The 18,169-nt window shown below is 45.1% G+C and overlaps 1 protein-coding gene across 5 annotated transcripts in view; it reads left to right on the forward strand.

The window, feature by feature from the left end:
• The window catches only part of ehmt1b (euchromatic histone-lysine N-methyltransferase 1b), a 28,744-nt gene that overhangs the window by 4,174 nt on the left and 6,401 nt on the right, over positions 1-18,169 (forward strand). For 3 of the 5 annotated variants that reach the window (XM_014128384.3, XM_014128386.3, XM_014128383.3), the window contains exons 2-17: positions 10,144-10,231; positions 10,352-10,896; positions 11,032-11,179; positions 11,397-11,533; positions 11,663-11,824; positions 12,000-12,062; positions 12,243-12,360; positions 12,473-12,586; positions 13,006-13,151; positions 13,294-13,437; positions 13,695-13,930; positions 14,153-14,365; positions 16,349-16,431; positions 16,540-16,646; positions 16,922-17,044; positions 17,310-17,411. In XM_014128384.3, the coding sequence (XP_013983859.1) occupies positions 10,144-10,231; positions 10,352-10,896; positions 11,032-11,179; positions 11,397-11,533; positions 11,663-11,824; positions 12,000-12,062; positions 12,243-12,360; positions 12,473-12,586; positions 13,006-13,151; positions 13,294-13,437; positions 13,695-13,930; positions 14,153-14,365; positions 16,349-16,431; positions 16,540-16,646; positions 16,922-17,044; positions 17,310-17,411 (2,529 nt within the window). Of the gene's footprint in view, positions 1-3,867; positions 4,079-10,143; positions 10,232-10,351; positions 10,897-11,031; positions 11,180-11,396; positions 11,534-11,662; positions 11,825-11,999; positions 12,063-12,242; positions 12,361-12,472; positions 12,587-13,005; positions 13,152-13,293; positions 13,438-13,694; positions 13,931-14,152; positions 14,366-16,348; positions 16,432-16,539; positions 16,647-16,921; positions 17,045-17,309; positions 17,412-18,169 lie in introns of those variants that run through there. The other 2 variants (XM_014128381.3, XM_014128382.3) reach the window with 2 other exon arrangements.

Raw genomic sequence — 18,169 nt, forward strand, 5'->3', positions numbered from 1 at the left:
AGGCCTACCTCAGAACAGTTTATCCAGTGTTTAAAAATAATAATAATGAAGAATTGGGAACTTCTTTGCCCTTGGAGGGTGAAGGGTTCAAGTTTGTGACTGGAAAGTGGTTCTTGCATTAAGATAATGTAGGGTAGTATAATTAGTATTTTTGTGCTTTGTTAAAGGGAAATCATTGTTCCAAAGAAGGTAATGGCTTACTGTTTTAGTACGGTGCAGCACCAAAATAATCTGTTCTTGTTAGGTACGTGATTAATATTTATGCTATTTTATAGGCTATCTATAAATGTACGCTAGGCCTAGTATCAGAGACTTGGCCAGAGACACTGTTTCCCTAATTTTCGACAAAGAAAATATTTTCTGACATCCTAAATCTTTTTGATGTGTTTAGGCCTTTGCAGTAAATGATCTTTTAGATTGTGTCACCGGTTGATGCCAGTGATTGAAATCATCCAGTAAAATTTGATGATTTTATAACTAGACATTCACATTCTGAAATGTGGTAAACCCCTTGACAGTTTTCCCATTGCCCATTGTTTTCTCTTGATATCGTTTCACGAAATGGCTGCAATGTTTTTTTCCCTCTTCCTTCTCCATGAAAAAAGCAGGGCTCCATCTGAGCATGCCCAGTAAAGGCCATGTCAGAGCTTTCTACCGAGAGTTGGTCATGTGACCTGAGCTGGGACAGTGCATGTGTGGGAAGCTAGATGTTGAGTGTGGAGCTCTACTTTCGCCCTTTTCCTCCTCCTCCATTGATGGTGATTCACTGCTTTATCCATGTACTTCAATGGTTGCCTGGGGGCGAACTTGAAAGAAAAGGATGGGATTATTACAATCTCCATTTTTATGTCTCTTCTAATGGGGCTTGCCCAGATGGATCTCAGTTGTCTTTTTAAATAGTTTGTAAATTGACAGCCTCCTTAATTTCTGTCTTTTTTTTGGAAGCTAAACCCCATGATTCATTCATTGATTCATTAATTAAGCTAATCGATTGAATTTTGTCAAGGTTCCACAGACTTGGCCATGTCTTTTACCTGTAGACCGGAAACGCTCAGGTTTATCAATCAGGATAACCAGATCCCCAGCAAGACTTGATCAGCTAGCGATAGCCTAGTATGTGTCTGGCTAAGCCATATTCCTGTGAATGACTGAGGGACTATCCTCTGAATGCTCCATGTAGAGGGGCCTCAAATCCATATCCACCCCAGGAGCTCAGCTCAGCAGGGACAGGGAAGCGGAAGCCCAGTGTTCCCCTCTGACTCTTTGAATTAGTTAATGAGGACATCAGGCATTCTGTCTTTGTATTAGTCGGGTTGATTTGGGAAAGGCCTTAGTTCCGAATGAACAGCATTGATGTTGTTTACTAATCTAGCTGAATTGTATGCTGTCTTCAAATACAGTCTGTTGAACATTGTAATCCTGAGAATCAACCAATTGTGAGGTATTCTATTGGAGTTGAGGGGTTAACTAACCTGGGTGGTGGCAGACTAGAGTGGGATGGAAACTGTCAGAATGTAGAAGTCTTTGTCAAGCCCTTTTCTTAAAGGCTGTTAGCATGACACCAGTCACCAGTTTTTGGAGAATTTATTGAAGAGTACTAGTGACATCTGGTAGCCTCTCGTCATATGTGTGCATAGGTTGTACTAATTTTAGTGGCCATAGTCAGAAGAGATGAGGACTAAATGTCTCACTGGCAGTGGGCCCCGGCTTTCCGTGGGCGTGTGGTAGCATACACTGCTGCGAGTAGACTAACAGAACTCCTATTATGGCCTCAGTTTCTATAATACTGAATTCTTTCTCTTTCTTTCTTGCTCTTGCTTTCTTCCTGCGTCGGCTCTATCGTGGTATAAGAAAATACATTGATTCCTGTCCAACAGAAAACACGAAACAGATTTTTCTTTGTGGGATGTAAGATTTTGAAATATGGTGTTGTGTGGGTTTAAGATCGTTGTTTGATTTTTGTGGAAAGGGACTGCTGAGGTTTCTCAGATCTTACTCCATTGCCTGCCACTTAGCTCGTTCATAGAGCTTCAAAATGGCTGAGATGCCTACTGAGCATGCTCGGTAGACTGCCTCACTGCTTTGTGGTGCCATGTTGAGGGCCTGACAACAGGACAGCGTGAACACAGGGCTGTAGAAGCAATGAGCACGATTGAGTTCCCACCCTATGTAGCTAATAAACTTAACATGTTCTGGAGAGAGGTTTGTCATTAATAAAATGTGTCGGAAAATTCCAGCCTCCACTTGTAACAGGGAATCTCAGAATAGCTCTGACATTCTGAAAGGCTTATGTGCCAGATCTGGAGTGTCCTTATCAAACTATCTCTGATAAATTAATAGCCTATTTTCATATCTTCCATTGATATCCTTGCCACTTCAACTTGGTGTTAAACAATACATTTTTTGTGTTTTCATTTACCACAACAAATTCAAATGCATTACTCTGGAGAGGAGGGGAAAACAATAGTGGATGTGTGCATATCAAATCAGAGAAGGACCCTGGCCGGTATTATTGTGATATGGGTGGTAGTTTCCCCGACTCTTCTGGGCGGTATTGTGTGGTGTTTCCCTGTGGTCTTCAGCCTGAGGATAATATAAGGAATGAATTCAGTGGTCTGAGAAGAAGCCTTGATACCTTCCATCCTTTCAGAGGGAGAAGTGCAGATAGCATGGGAGAAAAACAGGGGGAGATCCTGACTACACAGATAGTGTATTACACCTCTCAAAAGAAGAGGTGGACCAGTCACTCAGCAATGTAAATCAATATTCTCAAAAACCTGACCCCCCCCCCCCCCCCCCCCAGGCAACACAGTGACTAGGGTCTGGTTTCAATGATGGACTCTTTTGACCTAAAAGAACTACGTCACTGCCTATGTTGATAAGGGAAAAAAACTATCCTGGGGACTCTCCCAACAAATCAGAAGGCAGACATGCCAGAACGTTGTGATTAAAAACCAAAGTTTGCTATCAATCCTGCTAGCTACTTTTTTGTATTTTATTCAAGAGGATAAAGTAGTGACGTTGGCTTGACATAGTTCTATGCCAGAAGATTCCACCACTGAAACAAGATCCAAGTTACTTGCCTAAGGAAGTGTTAAACAAGCTATTGAAGCAATGGGATTGGATTAGATCCTTTTTGTTGTTGTTATGAATTACAACCAAACAGAAAAATGATTGCGCCCGAAGGTAGCGACATCATCGGCAGTCCACATACTTCGACGTCTTTTTGATTTGGTTCTAGTCTAGCTTAATTTTTCACAGAGATTGTCCTCACCCCCAAGCTTTCTCCTATGGCTTGTTCGCCATTTTATTTAATTTAGAATTCACATGAGATTGTTTGCTTCAAGGGTCATGTCACAGAACAGTTCGCTAGATGCCTTTTTCTGACCTCTCCTAGCCGATACAGTGAAGTGGGCGTCCATCATTTCCACAGGTACATTACAGTAGGCCTATCTGTTGAAGAGTTGGCTTGGCCTGATGGCCAATTGTGGCTCAGTTCATAGGTCATGGTGCTTGCAACGCCAGGGTTGTGGGTTAAATTCCCAAGGAGACCAGTATGAAAAAGTAATACATGTAGGCACTTTCTACTGTAAATCGCTCTGGATAAGAGCGTCTGCTGAAAGATTAAAATGTAGAGGTGAGATGGCTGAGAATCGCTCCCATACTAGTTACATTTTTGCCTCTCTCCTCGCGGGCTCTGTTTTAAAGGAGAACAGTGTTGATTGAGGTTTTAAGAAGCTGACTCGCGGGCACACAGCTCTCCTCTTTGGCCCCTTGCTTAGCGACCATTTCTCACTTTTGGTTGTTGCTGTTCCTGAAATGGCTGTCCGCGCACAGGTCGCGAGAGAGGGGGAAAAAAAGAGGAGCCACTGATTTGAACTGACTGCGCATGTTCTGTGGAAGACCTCTGGAGAGAGGGACCGACAGAGGGAGCTGCTGGGTCACATGACCAACGAGTTGAATGTCTGCATGCGAGGAGGAAAAGGAAAAGAGGAATAATCCGTTGGAGACTCCCGCTCCTCTCTTGCACCCACACTCTCTCCACCACTCCTCAATGGAGGCCATCAGGAGAAAGCAGGTATGATGCCTACTGCAAGTGCATATTTACCACAGGGAAGGGGACGGTAGCCTATTCTGGGCTGTGAAGCCAGTCTTCAGAGTCCATGACAGCAGGCTTGAACAGAGAGTTTGATCAGTAATCAAGGCTTTTTCAGCCTGATGTGATCTGTGACTGGAGCATTTCAAATGGCAGCAAGCCGCTACTCCCCTATGGTGAAGTGGTTAGTAATGCACTGTGTTCACCTGGGTCAGGTGTTAGAAGAATGGCTATTTGAATCTCGCCAAGGTGTTTTGTGGGTCCTGCTGTCTGGGAAATGTCCATTGATTGATAGCTGTGTTTGGAGCATTGACACAAGGGAAAGGAGTATGCTACAGTAGGCTGGAGATGAATGCACTCAGGACAGTGGTCCGACTTCTTGGAAATCTCAAATGGTGTTCCTCCCTGGCTGTCCGGCAGGCACTCCAGGACTCAGACCCATCCTCGTTTCACTCCTCTCTCTCTCTCCTTCCTTCACTTTCTCTTTGCAGCCCTACCCTCTCCTCCAGGAAAGGGCCAAGGAGGTACCTCAGGGATAATGTCCCATATGGTAAAATACACACTGGAGAGAAACAGAAGAAAGATGAATGACTGCATCCTGTGCAATAGTCAGACTCAGGTCTTACAGTACCGTAGCCTCAGTACTGTTCCGCACCATCTTCAGTATCCAGTGTGATGGTGCCTGCATTTTGCACTCTATAATGGCTTTGCAACAGTAGTTGATTTTTTTCTTCACAAGTCCAAATTCCTTACTTTTTGTTCATGCTGCCGTCTTGTGAATTTAATAATACAAATCATCCATCTTCGAGGAAAAAGGAGGCAATCTTCAAGGCGTTGATGGTCATTGCTCAATAGCTGTTTTACCCTTTTGTTAATGCTTCTTTTGTTTAGGGTGTTGCTCTCTTGGTCTCTGGGCAGTTTTGACACCTGTGATAGGAGGAAGCTAGATTGTTGTTTACATTGCTAGGCTATATTAGTAGATTTCAACAGCTAGACAAGCCTTATTCAGGGGGCTGGCGTCAGAACCCACAACCCAAGATAGACTTTAGTCATGTAGCTAGCTGTGTTCTAATAGCTATAGGGTGCACTGACCTCACTGCCATTAGATTTATTTTAGAAAAATGTTTGGCAGATGCTGTTATTTTTAAATGACTGTCTGATATTAACATTTAGAAGTTGGTTTTGTTTTTTTAAAGTATGATTTATTTTGCATCCTTTTTTTTTTTTTTAAGGCTTTCATTATGCATTCACATTTTGTAATGATTCTGATATATTTGTCTATTCTCATGTTGGCTAATTATTTATTAGAACCCATAGGTGGATCTGCCTTGGAGCTCCCATCCCCCATCCACGTAAATCCTGGCCACATGTCCCCCACCTAGTGGAAAAATGCAGCGTTGGCCACGTTGTGTCAGTAAACAATCTGGTTAGGAAATGGCGGAGATCTGCAGACGGCCCTCTCTCTCTCTTCCCTCCCCCTCCTTCTCTCTCCAATGAGCAAGTTCCCTTTTCACCCACTAGGGGCAGGACTGAGGACATAGAGAAGCACGATTTGAGAAGGTTTCTTGAATCTATGAAGGGATATGAAAGGGTTTCTCCCCTCTCATACCTGTGTTGACCACACACCTTGGAATCTGTCTCTGGAACCCCTTCTCTTCTACCTGGTCTCATGTGAGAATACCTCAGAGATCCTTTTTCTTTGGGAGCCTCAGCCTCTGACAGTTATCAGCTTGCTCTTGGGTGCGAGTGTCTTAGACGAGCAAGTGCTTTAGATGAGCAAGACCAATTTTTCTCAGGACTGTTGAAAAAGCTAAATTACTAAATTACTATCTGTTTGTTTGATGTTGGAAGACTTTAGTCTATGTGATTGTGATTTTTCTTCCTCATAAAAAATCGAAGTGTCTCTAAATCGAAGACATTTCTCTCATAACCGAGAGGAGAGAGCAGGATAAGGCAGACTGCTCAGAATACCAATGGATTTGTCTGTGGATCCACTGAGCTATGTGTGGCAAGAGCTACAGACAGGCCACTACATTGTCAAGACATGCATGCATCTGCCTGACAGAGGACACCGGTGTCTTTGTCCACTGGGGTGTCAGTGGTTTTAGACAATTCCCACATCCCTTTGCTTAGACTTAAAACAAATAAGCCCATTGTTTGGGTTACTTTTCAAGTTTATTTGACTTGTTTTCTAGGGTGAATTATCAGCCTTGGCTCAATGTTCTGTCAGGTGGAGCTCCAGCGCAGGGTTTCATGGCAAAAACTCTCCTGAGTTTGTCGGTCAGACTCTGCTCTCCCCTCAAATCTAGCAGCTAGGCTGAGGTGTCTTTTAATCTGACAGGCATTGGCCAGGCTAATCCTGAAGGACACATTGGTTAGATAGAGGCCTCTTGTTTCAATCTAATGGGTCCTCTTCAGCTCCTGATGGTGGCAGGGTGCCAAGCGGTGGGGGCCATCCTCTGGCTGAGGGGACTGTGGGGGAGGTGGCCGTGGACAGCTGATGGAGTCTAATGCTAGGCTATATCCTCCAATACCAAAGCACTGCACAACCTTCCCACCCGTAGCCCACATAAGACTGTCTGTGTAATGGTTCCCCTGGTGGAGACTGAGAGAAGGGCATATTTTGTTGTTAGAGCCACATTAGGCAGACATTTTGTGGTGGCTTTAGAGGCAGGTGTCTGATGGGGCTTCCAATTGGTAGTGAGAGCTTTTGCGACGGGCCTGGGTCGTCGGGGGGGGGAAGGGGAAGATGGTGAATTTCCTCCCATTGCGGATCCCTCTGACCTGCTTCTTCTTCTGAGCTTTTCAGACGTTCTGTAACAGAAACAGAAATACAGGAAAACCTGTCGGTTTGAAAAGGTGGATCCACTGGTATAACTGCATGTGTCCTCTTCTTTATCTTCTGTCTGGTGTATCTGTTCTGTTTTTTTACCTGGTCTGGTTCATGGTGCCTGCTGTCTTTGTCCTTTGTTTGTTTTTGTCTGGTGCTGCTGAAGGAAGATTGCATTAGCTGCTAGTATTGAAAGAGATGGGCCGGGTACATGAGTGAAGAGGAGACAGAATAAGGCAAGGCAAACAAGAACATATTATGGATTGTTTCTTGTCCCTGCATAGGTCTTTACCATAATCATCGTAGTTGATTTGTGGTCCTAATGCTAACCTGAGTAATTTGGCCTTGTGTTACACTGTTACAATGTGATTGAGAACCCATTCTATCTGAATCTTTGAAGTATGCTGACAGTTGGTTGAGCATGAGGTGCTTTCTCTGGATGTTTGAAATGTTGGAGGTAAAGCCTTTCAGTAGGCAGCTCTCTGGAGGAGGAGAGGAGACACCGTTTGATTCCATTCCTATTGCAGAGCTCCTTACTGAGCAGCGGCTAAAACTGGGCCTTCAGCCTAACATGTCAGCAGAGTGTAGTCAGTGATGGTGAGGGCCAGAGAGAGGGAGCAGAGCACCTGGCCTTTCTTCCTGTTTGGCCTCGGTGGGTTAAAGAATGAGTCATCTGTAGTGTGGTGGTCCTGGATCCCACATGGGGAATTTCCCATAGTGAAGGTGTCTTTTGTACCGTGTCTGTCCAACCAGTGCCTGTCATTGGGGTTGTTCCATGTCATTTCAGCAAGCCATGACACCCATCATCTCAGATTGTTCTGAAATTCTTTCAATTTGAAACTAATTGATTGCACCCAAATTGTCCATTTCAATTCATAGGATTAATATAATATTCAATAAATATAGTACCCAACATCCAATTTGGACCTAACCTTTTCTTAACAGTGATTTAAGATGTGAGGAATCCAAATAAATGGTGAAAAGCCCATGGACCTCCCTACACCATGGCCACCCCAACGGCCACTATACAATTTCAGTTCTCTGTTTGTCAAGTAGTATCAAGCTGCTGCTTGGAGTTTATTCATGCTATGTAATGTATTCTCTGTGAATTTGGTGACGTCCTCCCCGGTCCGATTATTTCAAAATGTATTTAAAAAATAAAAGAACATTAAATGTGCTATGCATTATGTGGGTTGAATGCTGTAACACAGCATAAATCAATTAATAAAAGTCCCATTTTAATCACATTACTGTACCTTAAATAAAATAGTTTTGTATATTACTTTTGTTTTATTTTATTATTTCTTTCCAAGTCATCTCATCTCTATAGAGCGCCTGCCTATCCTGTCAAACAAAATCACTATTTTAGTAGGCATACTTTTGGGACTGCTGAGTACCAAGTATCAATCACTTAGATAATGTGTTTTCAGGTATTTGTTTATTTGGATCCCCAATGCAGAAGCAGCAGCTACTCTTCCTGGGGTTCACAATTAAACACATAATATGACAAGTAACGAAACACTGATACACTGATAGACAAGGACAGTCACATTTTAAAATACCATGATATACAAACAATGCAACTAAAAAATAATACAAACAATGGAACAAAACAATGTGTGTGTCTGTGTCCCCTCGCGAAGCAGCTGCTCTCTATCGCACGTCTTCCGTCTCTTCTCTCCCTCTCCGTGTCTGCTCCACACACAGGACAAGTAGGCGCGCAATGGATTATGGTCATTGTTGTTAATTACAATGTGTTCTGTGCTAAACTAGGTAGAATATTGGCCTGTTGGACACTACAACTCCCTACTACATCCCACAGTTTGGGCTTGATCTGATTTGTCTCTAGAGAAACCGCGTTGTGCTCACAGAAAAAGCCTGAACTAAACTGAATTCAAATAGTTGAACCGACATTAGTCAATTAGTTAAAAAAAAAAAAAAAGCTGACGATTTCTGTTAATCGCACATTTTTTGTTGTTGAAAAATTGACTAGGGACTAAAATGTTGTGAGAACCCTAATAAAATAATACAATTATAAACCATTGCATGGTAGTTGTGTTTTTCAATACAATTATTAGCTAACATCTCTGTCATGTGATTGGCGACATTTACCATTAAACCCAACCGATTGCAAAACACTATACAGTGTGTGTGTGTTTGGGACATTTACCATTTGAAGAACATTGAAACCATTAGAACTGCTGTAGCCTAATGGTTTGCTTGTGCACCAGGAATGGTCTAACGAATCCAGACTTATTGAAGGGAATAAACCACAGACATGGGCTGTTTCCTGGACACAGATTAAGCCTAAGAAAAGGACAAACCGAATTGCTTTCATGGAGGACTGGCTTGACTTGTGAGGATGACCACAATATTTATTTTCATCATGAGCAAAATCTATTGGTTTTCTCCCCAAAATTGCAGAGAAAATGTTGTTATCCATTTAATAAACGCAAGACACCAGAAAACGTGATGAATGTGGCAGGAACAGTGACATCTAGTGGGCAAAACATGGTACTTACACACTTATGGGGAAAATGCAAGCTGGGCTAATTTCTCTGAACAGGGGGGACATCACCATATTCACTAAGAATACATTACATAGTATGAATAAACAATACACCAAGCCGCAGCTTCATACTACTACTGGCCGTTGGTGGGCTTGGTGTGGGGTCCGTGGGTGGCTTTTGGCCATTTTTGTTTTGTTATTCCTAAAAAAAAATATTCATTGTTCGGAATAAGTTTTGTCCAAATCAGATGTTGGTACTATATTTATTGAATATTATATGTGTCCTATAAATGAAAATGCCAATTTGGGTCAGTCAATTAGCTTAATTTCTCAGAAAAAATTATATTTCAACAAAATAATGCTTGTACTTTTTTCAGGTGGAACAACCCATTAGGCTTTGTAGTGTTGTTCATAAGAGTTCTGTGTCTGTTATAGCCACACAGAGCTGCAGGCTATTTCAGCCATGGGGATCATAAACTTCACATAATACTTCAAGCTTAAAAATCTAGTGAAATTGTGGACATACTTAGGTTTATGAGTGCATTCTGTTGGTCTGTAACCTCTCTAAAAAGAGTAGGCCTGTATTTGGCGTAGCAAGGCTGTTAATTGTCCAGCACGCTTTTGTAGGCTATATGAAATTCTCTGACCATATAGCTGTGTTCTTGATGCTGGGCATGGAGTTAGCAGTGTGTGTGTGTGTGCTGTCAGCCCACAGGTCTGGCCGTAGGCAGATTGGGTAAAGGGGAGTCCATGGATGAGGGGATGGAATCACCTGGGGACCGAGAGGAGGAAGGAGGTGAGTTCATCTTTAAAGCCATTACAACTAAACATGGTAAGGTTTACTCCTAGTCTTCGTCTCTTGAGCTAGCCTAACATAAGACCATACTGTGACACTGACTGATATCTACTGTTCCAGACACATTGAGAGACGAGGAGGTAGCTGCCAGACTGGGATCCTCCCCCGGAGCAGAGGTGGAGCTAAACGGAACCTATGAGAGCGTAGAGGTGGGGAACGGACACCAGTCCCCCACCCCCCTGGTCTCCCAGGGCAACAAGTCTCAGGTGGTCATAGAGAATGGGACGTTGGAGACCGACCCACCTCACGGTTCCGTCACCGGGAGTAATGGATACATCCTCAGCAAGCAGCAGGAGGGGGTGTCTTCAACGGGGACAAGCTTGGTGGCTGCCCCACACAGGACTAGCTGGTTGCCTTCCGGCACCACAATGGTGGGACACACCACCACAACCTTCCTGTCCTCCGCAGCAGGGCACGCCCACAGTCCTGGCGCACTAAGAACTGACAACCACCAGGCCGGCTCCCCGTCGGGACAGGGGGGCTCAGACACAGAGACTAAAAATGGCACGTCCCCTAGTGACTCCCCTGCCCCGTCTCCGCTGTCCATCGCCATACACCGAGCACGCAAGACCATGTCCAGGCCAGCGTCCAACCAGACACTAAAGGTAGCTAGTATTAGCCTAGTAAAAAGAGAGTCGATGAATGGTTCAGGTATTTGAGTGAGACACATGAGTGAAATTCTACTAAAATATGAAGCATAGCCGCCTTTTGATTCACTAATATTTTCTTTATCGCCGTAGCTTCTAAACAGGGAATTAACAGAACCAAACGGTGCAGACGAGGAGAGTCAGAATGGACCAGAGGAGGAGAAGACATCCCACTCCCAGAACCAGCTACCTCAGAGCCAAAACGACATGCCGGCTGCAGCCACAGCCAAGTCCCAGACAGGTCAGCGAGACAGCACTGGGGCCTACAGTAGAGGGGAGAGGGTACAAGGAAAATAGCACACACAACAAAAATGTAATGGCAGTACTTTGCTTACTGGAGGCTATCTACTTATTTCAAGGCTGCAAAAGCCAGGGGAGTATGAATAAAAGCTGTTTGTACTGTGTTGTAGCGTAAGAGGTTCATGGCTTCTTGAGCTCAATTGATTGCTCTTTTCCAGCAGCGTCGGCATCGAGGAAGAAGAAAAGGAAGATGGGAACATACAGTCTGGTCCCCAGGAAGAAAACCAAAGTGCTGAGGCAGCTGACAGTGGTGGAGATGTTTAGTCAACTTCAACAATCAACTCAAAGCACACAGGTTTCATCTCTCCTCCATAGACTATCTTAACTGTTTTAGAATTGAATGGAAATTGGGAGGAAATGTATTAGAATCTGGATATTTGGCTGTCAGCATCACGTTGTAATATTTCTCTGCTCCCCCTCCCAGCCTAAAGAGGTAGCACATGTCAACGGGGAAAGGATGGAGAATGAGTCAGAGGAGGAAGATTTGGAAGATGGAGAGGAATGGGAGGAAGAGGAGGAGCAGGGTGGAGAGGAAGGTGTCCCCACGGGCCAGGAGAAGAGTCGAGCATCATGCCTTGCCCTTCAGGTTGAAATCTTAGTTTGTCTGTCTGCACCCCAGTTGAGAACCTTGATAAAATTATGCTTCTATAACATTCATAGATATCACAGGTTTAGAACCACAAATTAAGGTAGGAAATGCAATTAAATCCTTTTGCAAATGGCCAAACCTCTTTGACATTGTGTGATACTTGTCGGTTCAGGGAGAGGAGCCGGACTCTGAGGAATCAGCTGAAGAGGAAGAAGAGGAGAACGAGTCTGACTTGGTAAGATTACGCAACTATTTTCCCTTGATTGGAACGACATAAGTGAGTGTTTTTGTGAACCCAAACATTATCAAAGCACAATCTTGTCCTCAGTCATGCTGTTCCACCATCAGACTGAGGAGGGGTACATTGATTGTCATTGGAGAGAATACATCTCTCAAATGATCTGCTTACACACAGAGCTCGGAATCCAGCGTGAAGAAGAGATTGAAAAAGAAAGTAAAGGGAGACAACGCCTGGCTCCGGCCATCCAGGAAACGGAAAAGGAAGCCTAAGCCCAAGATTGAGGGACTCCCTGGTACAGTAACCCACCGCTCTGCCTTATGAGGACCATTATGGGAACATCTGAAGAGATCTCCTACCTTTGACTTTCTGCTCCCTGTGCTAGCTAACTCTACATCCCTTTCCAGGCACAGGACCCCAGCCTCAGGGGCAGGCAGGCCTCAATAAGGAGTACACAGAGGTTCCCCTCCACTTACTCAACCTCAAAGCCCAGGAGAAGCTGCTCTCCTCACTGCACACAGGTGAGTGATGCCACAGAGGAGTAGGTGATGGGGGAAATAAAAGGAAAGGGGGCTAGTTGTGAACTGAACTGCCTGTTGGTAAGAGAATTCCTCTCTGAGATTTTCCCATCCATAGACTCCCTTTTAATGTTTCTGAAGACTCCGAAATGGTCTTGGTTTTATGAGGCAAGGCCTCTGTCCTCCCTGACTGGTTCAGATGACTCATGAGAGCAGCACTGAGCGCCCCCTGGTGGTGATGTCTGTCATAGAAATATAAAATCTGATAATTAAGAGTCTGGAACTGTACCACTATTGTAGCTCTTTGCAGTCTGTATCTTTATAAATTCATCTCTATAAACTCTTGGAAAGCGCATTAAACCTGTAAGTAAGGGTCATATTGACATCTCTCGGGTGAGCTGAGTGGATGGTCCTCTGTGCAGGAGTTTCTGGGGCTATGGGAAGTGTAGAGCCAGATATGGTGCAGGAGCTGCCACTCTGCAGCTGTCGCATGGAGACGCCCAAGAGTCGGGAGATCCTCACGCTGGCCGACAGGAAGTGCATGGCCACGGAGAGCGTCGACCAACAGGTGAGCCTTGATGCTTGGCCTCATCATATTTTTGCACGTATCCCATTCCCTATGTCTTTGGCTTCGTCCTGATTATCCACCCCTTTCTCCCTTTTCAGCCTTTGTTTCTCACTCATACGTACCTCTTTCCTTCTCCTCACAGCTGAGCCGGTGTCAGAGTGCGGTTCTAAAGCATGAGATGATGCGTCCCTCAAATTCTGTGCAGCTGCTGGTGCTGTGTGAGGACCACCGGGCCGGCATGGTCAAGCACCAGTGCTGCCCCGGCTGTGGCTTCTTCTGCAGAGCCGTGAGTACTGGGACCTCCCTGGAGTGGGAATGGGCAAACACTGCATCTATTTCTGAGTGGAAAGGGTCTTCTAGTAAGCCAGGAAAAGCTCTTGGTCCTGATTATAGTGGTTAGGGGGAAAAAACCTGGCCCTACTTATAACACTGAACTAGCCAAGGCCTTTATATATTCTGTGATTATGGCCTTCAAAAACATTAAAACACTGGGATACTTCAATGGCGAACACACTGACCTGGCTGTGTATGTTTGGGTTGTAGGGTACCTTCATGGAGTGCCAACCGGACATCAACATCTCCCACCGTTTCCACCTGGCCTGTGCCTCGGTACTGAAGGGCCAGACCTTCTGTCCACACTGTGGGGAGGAGGCCAGCAAGGCCAAGGAGGTAACCATCGCCAAGGCCGACACAACCTCCACCGTGCCCGCCACACGTGCTGCATATGACCCTACCACGCCCAGGACCGCGGAGGGCAGGGCAGACACCACAACTGGAGGGTAGGTTCACAGCACTGTTGGGAATAATGGGGGGGGGGGGGGGGCTTCCATTACAGTCAATAGCAGGTAAAGAAAGGAGCCAAATCCCACATTTTCATCAATACATCGTTTCCTCATATTATTTATTCCTTTCAGTCTGGGAAGATGACACTGGTATTTTCAACAGTATCACTCTTCTGTTGTAGTAATCAGGCATTTATCACCCTTCTGTGTGTGTTCCAGTCCATTCTGTCTCTCTGTGGGAGGTGATCTGGGTGGCCGAGCAGACAGCTCTCTCTCCATCCCACCCGAGCACACACTGGACACCACCTCCTTCCCTGGGGGCTCCAGAACCGGAGTACTGCCTCCTGCTGTGGGCATGGGGATCGGCATAGGAGTGGGCGCCGCCCCTAAAGAGACCTTGGAGAGCATCCTGCTGGCACTGGACACAGAGAAGTAAGACATTCTACCAAGACTCAGGGTTGAGAGGTTAAAAAGTGCTGCTCTACTATGCAACTGTTTGATTGTCCTGATTAGTATTTCACTCTCTCACTACCACCCCCTCACCAGAAGTCTCCTCTCACACTCTTAACCACTTTTAGTGTTACTAACAGGGTTTTGATCCAGCCTTTTATGCGAGTAGTCGATGCCGGATAAAAAAATGGCACGACCTACCTGATGGAAACGGCACATTTGTCAGTGAACTTACCAAATGTCGACAAAACAAATGACGCTAGACAAGGTGGGATCTTTTTGTCTTAAAAAAATAATTATGCGAGAATAGTGGGGAAAGACTTCAAGCTGGTTGAGAGAATGCCAAGAGTGTGCAAAGCTGTCATGAAGGCAAAGGGTGGCCACTTTATAGAATCTCAAATATAAAATATATTTTGATTTAACACTTTGTTTTGGTTACTACATGATTCCATATGTGCTATTTCATAGTTTCGATGTCTTCACTATTATACAATGTAGAAAATAGTAAAAATAAAGAAAAACCCTAGAATAAGTAGGTGTGTCCAAACTTTTGACTGGTACTGTAAGTATTCAAACCCTTTGCTATAAGACTTGAAATTGAGCTCAGATGCATCCTGTTTCCATTGATCATCCTTGAGATGTTTCTACAACTTGATTGGAGTCCCCCTGTGGTAAATTCAATTGATTGGACATGATTTGGAACAGGCACACACCTGTCTATATAAGGTCCCACAGTTGACAGTGCATGTCAGAGGAGCAAAAACCAAGCCGTGAGGTCGAAGGAATTGTCCGTAGAGCTCCAGGATTGTGTCGAGGCACAGATCTGGGGAAGGGTATCAAAACATTTCTGCAGCATTGAAGATCCCCAAGAACACAGTGGCTTCCATCAATTCTTAAATGGAAGAAGTTTGGAACCACCAAGACTCTTCCTGGAGCTGGCCGCCTGGGCAAACTGAGCAATCGGCTCTGTCACACTAACAGAGCTCCAGAGTTTCTCTGCGGAGATGGGAGAACCTTCCAGAAGGACAACCATCTCTGCAGCACTCCACCAATCAGGCCTTTATGGTAGAGTGGCCAGATGGAAGCCACTCCTCAGTAAAATGCACATGACAGCCTGCTTGCAGTTTGCCAAATGGCACCTAAAGGACAGAGCATGAGAAACAAGATTCTCTGGCCTAATGAAACCAAGATTCTTTGGCCTGAATGCCAAATGTCACATCTAGAGGAAACCTGGCACCATCCCTATGGTGAAGCAGAGTGGTGGCAGCATCATGCTATGGGGATGTTTTTCAGCGGCAAGGACTGGGAGGCTAGTCGGGATCGAGGGAAAGATGAACGGAGCAAAGTACAGAGAGATCCTTGATGGAAACCTGCTCCACCATGCTCATGACCTCAGACTGGGTTGAAGATTCACCTTCCAACAGGACAAAGAGCCCGGACTTGAACCCGATCTAACCTCTCTGGAGAGACCTGAAAACAGCTGTGCAGTGACGCTCCCCATCGAACCTGACAGATATTGAGAGGATCTGCAGAGAAGAATTGGAGAAACTCTCAAATACAGGTGTGCTAAGCTTGTATCATTCATACCCAAAAAGACTCAAGGCTGTAATCGCTGCCAAAGGTGCTTCAACAAAGTACACACTCAACAAAATACGGATGTAAATGTGATATTTCAGTTTTTCATTATGGGGCATGTGTGTGTGTGTGTGTGTGTGTGTGTGTGTGTGTGTAGATTGCTACATTTTTAAATCAATTTTAGGATTAGGCTGTAACGTAAAGTGGAAAAGGTCAAGGGGTTTGAATACTTTCTGAAGGCACAGTAAGAGAAGGTTGAGGGTTCCTCAGCTACCTTCCTGTGTGACATGTTCATGCACACGTTAAATTATTTATGTTTTCTATCAATATTCTCCTGTTATTGTGAAGGTGTATTCCTGTAACTGACTTCTTCCATGTGTCCTGCATCAGGCCCAAGAAGCTGCGGTTTCATCCCAAGCAGCTGTTTATCTCTGCTAAACAGGGGGAAATACAGAAGGTCTTGCTCATGTTGGGTGAGGGAGATGTCTTTTTTAAACTACGATATTAAACAATGAACAAACGTCATTATCCGGTCAGGTTTCTGTGAATAACAAATGACCCTCTGTATCCCTGTCCACCAGTGGATGGAGTAGACCCTAACTTTAAGATGGAGAGCCAGAGCAGACGCACCCCCCTCCATGTAGCATCTGAGGCAGGCCACCAGGAGATCTGTCACCTGCTGGTTCAGGTGAGGCTTGGCTATAGTTCCCACTGGGAGTGGGTGAGGGAAGGGGTAGACGCTGCATTACACGGACATGCATAGAGACCAAGCTTTCCAGCATGGGTTCCACGGCATCGCTTGACTCGCCAGGTTATTACGTTGCACACGTGTTGACGTCTCCTCGTGGATCATTTTAATCGGCACAGTCAGTCAAAATCTCATCATGGACCAATTTCAATAGTATTGAGTGGATCAGAGTAGATTGATCTAGTTGTTTTGGTCTGTCCCTCCCTCCCTACCAGTCTGGTGCTAACCTGGACATCTGCGATGAGGACCAGCGCACGCCCCTGATGGAGGCCTGTGAGAACAACCACCTGGAGGCGGTCTGCTACCTACTGAGGGCAGGAGCCATCGCCAGCCACAAGGTGGGTTCACACACCCCCTCTAACACCACAGCGACACTCATACCTCATTCTCCGGGGAGACTTCATTAGTCTATATTTCCATCGGGGGCAGTGGATGTGATGGTGCTGTATGTAACTCAAGTGCCATTCTTGTCTTAGGCTTTGGTAATAGTGTTTTGATAGACTACTAACAGGGCTTGCATGCTTTGTAGAGGGTTGCGTTGTATTACAGTGGTATGAATCTTATGACAGCAGCAATGTGTGTTGACTCCCTTCTGTTCTCCAGGATGTGGAGGGGTTCACTTGTCTCCACCTAGCAGCTAAGATTGGCCATTATAACATCGTGGAGCATCTCCTCTCCACAGGACTCATAGACATCAACTGTCAGGTGAGTTCTGCTTTTTTCATTCATAAACCAGTGAAACACAAACTCGGTGAGCATAGCCGTAATTCTGCACAATGTTTAGTGCCTCGAGATGATTACAGCTTAGCATGGCTTGTGTTGGTTGTACCACTGAAGTCAATCAGAACCAGGAGTGCTTTCATGTTAATTCAGTTCTGTTTTGCTCTGGCCTGTGTTTGTGTTGTGCCCTCACAAGTAGTCTTTCCATAGGGGCCTGACTCTCCTCTCGGTGGGCGTGCTGCTCCCATCCGCTCCACATGGGCTCCTAATGGTTTCCTCTTGCATTGCAGCTGCTGTGGAATGATCAGCATGCATTAGTTAGGATTACAACCCCATTGGCTACCCTGCCGACGTGAAAGCCAATTTGTTTGTGTAAAGCTACGGAGCAAGTTGTCGTTGACCTCCTATTCTGGCCATCTCTAAAACAGATGTTTCTCTGCCTCAAAAATGTATCTGATCTCAAGGATGTGTAGCAGGGATGCTCCAGCATTTCAAAAGGAGATGTCGTTTTGTGTGCCACCATCAAAGGCACTCTGAGGCCATATGACTGTGGTACTGCAGAGTTTAAAAACCTGAGTATGGTATTTGATGTCTCTATTTGAAGTACTTGACCTTGCTGCAGGTATTGATCCATTATGGCAGGAACAATGTCATGGCAGTCTTTGTCCTTGTGGTAATACATCCTCCTCAACCTCTTATAATATCTCTCGGAGAAGGTTAGTGACATCGCTCGTCGTTATATC

This window comes from Salmo salar, chromosome 11, assembly GCF_965601325.2.
Source record: "Salmo salar chromosome 11, fSalSal1, whole genome shotgun sequence".
Lineage (NCBI taxonomy): Eukaryota > Metazoa > Chordata > Actinopteri > Salmoniformes > Salmonidae > Salmo > Salmo salar.